The sequence below is a fragment of the Tupaia chinensis genome, unplaced genomic scaffold (genome assembly GCF_000334495.1).
Source record: "Tupaia chinensis unplaced genomic scaffold, TupChi_1.0 Scaffold000403_1, whole genome shotgun sequence".
Classification (NCBI taxonomy): domain Eukaryota; kingdom Metazoa; phylum Chordata; class Mammalia; order Scandentia; family Tupaiidae; genus Tupaia; species Tupaia belangeri.
This window is the reverse complement of record NW_006159905.1, coordinates 608,582-611,461: the sequence shown is the minus strand read 5'-3', so window position 1 is coordinate 611,461 and position 2,880 is coordinate 608,582. Positions and strand designations below refer to the sequence as shown.

The 2,880-nt window shown below is 57.4% G+C and overlaps 1 protein-coding gene across 1 annotated transcript in view; it reads left to right on the top strand.

Annotated features, from left to right (window-relative positions):
• ZBTB12 (zinc finger and BTB domain containing 12) overlaps positions 1-1,528 on the top strand; it is a 2,084-nt gene extending 556 nt beyond the window's left edge. Inside the window, 1 exon segment of the mRNA XM_027774125.1 lies at positions 1-1,528. This exon segment is cut by the window's left edge and continues 107 nt beyond it. Coding sequence (XP_027629926.1) covers positions 1-1,195 — 1,195 coding nt within the window. The 3' untranslated portion in view covers positions 1,196-1,528.
• The last annotated feature ends 1,352 nt before the right edge of the window (positions 1,529-2,880 follow it).

Below are 2,880 nucleotides of genomic sequence, written 5' to 3'. Positions count from 1 at the left end.
GAACCCCAGCTCGGAGCTGCAGGTCTCGCTGATGCACAGTGCACGCATCGTGTCGGACCTGCTCCTGTCCTGCTACACCGGCGCCCTGGAATTCGCTGTCAGGGACATAGTCAACTACCTGACTGCCGCCTCCTACCTGCAGATGGAGCACGTGGTGGAGAAATGCCGGAACGCCCTCAGCCAGTTCATTGAGCCCAAGATAGGCCTCAAAGAGGATGGGGTCAGCGAGGCTAGCCTCGTGAGCAGTGTCAGCGCCACCACCACCAAGTCCCTTCTCCCTCCAGCCAGGACCCCAAAGCCAGCCCCTAAGCCCCCACCCCCACCTCCTCTCCCCCCTCCGCTCCTGCGGCCTGTGAAGCTGGAATTCCCACTGGACGAAGACCTAGAGCTCAAGGCCGAGGAGGAGGATGAGGACGAGGACGAGGATGTGTCTGACATCTGCATCGTCAAGGTGGAGTCGGCCCTGGAGGTGGCGCACCGGCTCAAGCCCCCTGGAGGCCTGGGAGGGGGCCTGGGTATTGGAGGTTCAGTGAGCGGCCACCTTGGGGAGCTCGCCCAGAGCAGCGTGCCCTCCAGCACTGTGGCCCCACCGCAAGGTGTGGTGAAGGCCTGCTACAGCCTGTCCGAGGATGCCGAGGGGGAAGGCCTGCTGTTGATCCCCGGAGGCCGGGCCAGTGTGGGGGCCACCTCGGGCCTAGTGGAAGCAGCCGCGGTGGCCATGGCTGCCCGCGGGCCGGGGGGCAGCCTGGGGGCGGGAGGCAGCCGGGGTCCCTTGCCCGGGGGCTTCTCGAGTGGAAACCCCTTAAAGAACATCAAGTGCACCAAGTGCCCGGAAGTGTTCCAGGGCGTGGAGAAGCTGGTCTTCCACATGCGGGCGCAGCACTTCATCTTCATGTGCCCACGCTGCGGCAAGCAGTTTAACCACAGCAGCAACCTCAACCGCCACATGAACGTGCACCGCGGCGTCAAGTCGCACTCGTGCGGCATCTGCGGCAAGTGCTTCACGCAGAAGTCCACACTGCACGACCACCTCAACCTGCACTCCGGGGCGCGGCCCTACCGCTGCTCCTACTGCGACGTGCGCTTTGCGCACAAGCCGGCCATCCGGCGGCACCTCAAGGAGCAGCACGGCAAGACCACAGCCGAGAACGTGCTGGAGGCCAGCGTGGCCGAGATCAATGTCCTCATCCGCTAGCGGGGCAGGTGTCGAGCCAGAAGGCTGGGGTCCCTGGGCTGCCGGGAGGAAGGTTCTTTGGCCCAGGAGAATTTGGGGGTGGGGGTTCTGGGGCGTAAAGGTACAGTGGGGTGCCTTAGCAGACCGAACATCCTGAGGGCGGGAGGGAGATTAGATTCCTTGAAGGGAAGACCCTGTCTCCAGAGCGGAGGGAAACGATCGAGCTGGGGTCAGGGTTCTCTGAGAAGGCTACGGGGTCCCAGAGAAAGATTTTCTTCTCTTAAAAGTGCATGGATACGTGGAGGGGGGGAAGGGTCCCACAGGATGAGGGGAAACAAAGACTGGAAAGTTTGGTTCCTGATTCATGCTTAGAATAGATTCTTAGGGAATGGTAAGGGGAAAGGATTACTGACTCTCAAAAGGAATGGGGACGGTTCTTGCATGCGGGGAAATAGGATGTGGGCACAAGGTTGGCAGGGATCCGAGGGAGGGCAAAGTGAGGCGCCAGGTAAGAGAACATGGGGGTGAGCATTGTGGGTAGATAACGGGAAGTGGGGGTACAATAGCAAGAAGTGGATAGTGCTGGGGTGGGGGTGGGGCACTTAGAAGAGGACACCAGAAGGGCTGTTGGGGGGGAGGGGAGAGGAGTAGAGACTTATACAGTATTTTTTAAGAAAACCGTATTTTTTAGGATTTTTTCTGGAGTTTGGGGTTTTAGTTTTTCTGCTTCTGTTTTCCACAAAATAAAAAAAAAAAAGCGTTTTCGTTATATCCTGGCAACTGCGTATATATGATCAATCCCACCCTAGACACTGATGCTGTGTGCTCAGTATCCCGAGGTGACCACTCACTGCAGGCACCAGGCCTGGAGGAGCCGAGCCCTAAGCCGAGGAAGGTGTACCCCTTCTCCCAGGCCGTCCCGGTGATAAGCATGAACTCTGCGAGCGGGAACTGGCATCACTCCCCCAGTGGACGGGAGTCTGGGCATACTTTTCCCCAGGGAACAGCTCATGGCTGGGAAAACTAAAAACTGCAAGTTAAGTTTGGCTCAGATGGCTGGGAAGACTACAATTCCCAGAAAGCTCTGGAATAGTTAACCAAAGAGAACTACAGTTCCCAGAAGGCCTTAAATTGGCCTCAGGCGCCCCCATATCCAACCACCTGCCTGTGTGAAATCATACATTTTCCAAAGGTTTACCTAAGAGGATGGCACCTTAAATACTGCCAACAAGGTGGCCTCTTACGGTGCATATCACTCCTACTGAACTGTCAGCCGAGTTACCATCCACGGAGTGCCTGAATGAAGTGTTCCACCAAAAACAAAAAACGAGAACAAAAAGATGGTTACTTACTGCAGTGTACCCGACAGTCAGGATCCCTAGCGCATGGGGTGGCGTAGCACGCCGGTATAGACAGAGGAGACGTTTAGTCTCAGGTTTTCCAAAGGAGACGCTGCCCCAGGTGACATGAAGCAGCGTGCTAGAACCGGCCATGACTAAAGTGGCCCCCGTGCGTCCCTATCGCCCCTTCTCACTCGTTAGAGAAGCGAGGAAAAGCTAAGGCCGAGCCTTCTATCTGGTGACCCAGAAACTAGAAAGACAGAAAAGAAACCAGAGGCAGGAGAAGGACAAGCGGGCCAGACGGAATCACAGCTGGTGCCGAGAACCCCGAGAGCTCGGCTGGTTCCTAACGATCAGATGGGGATG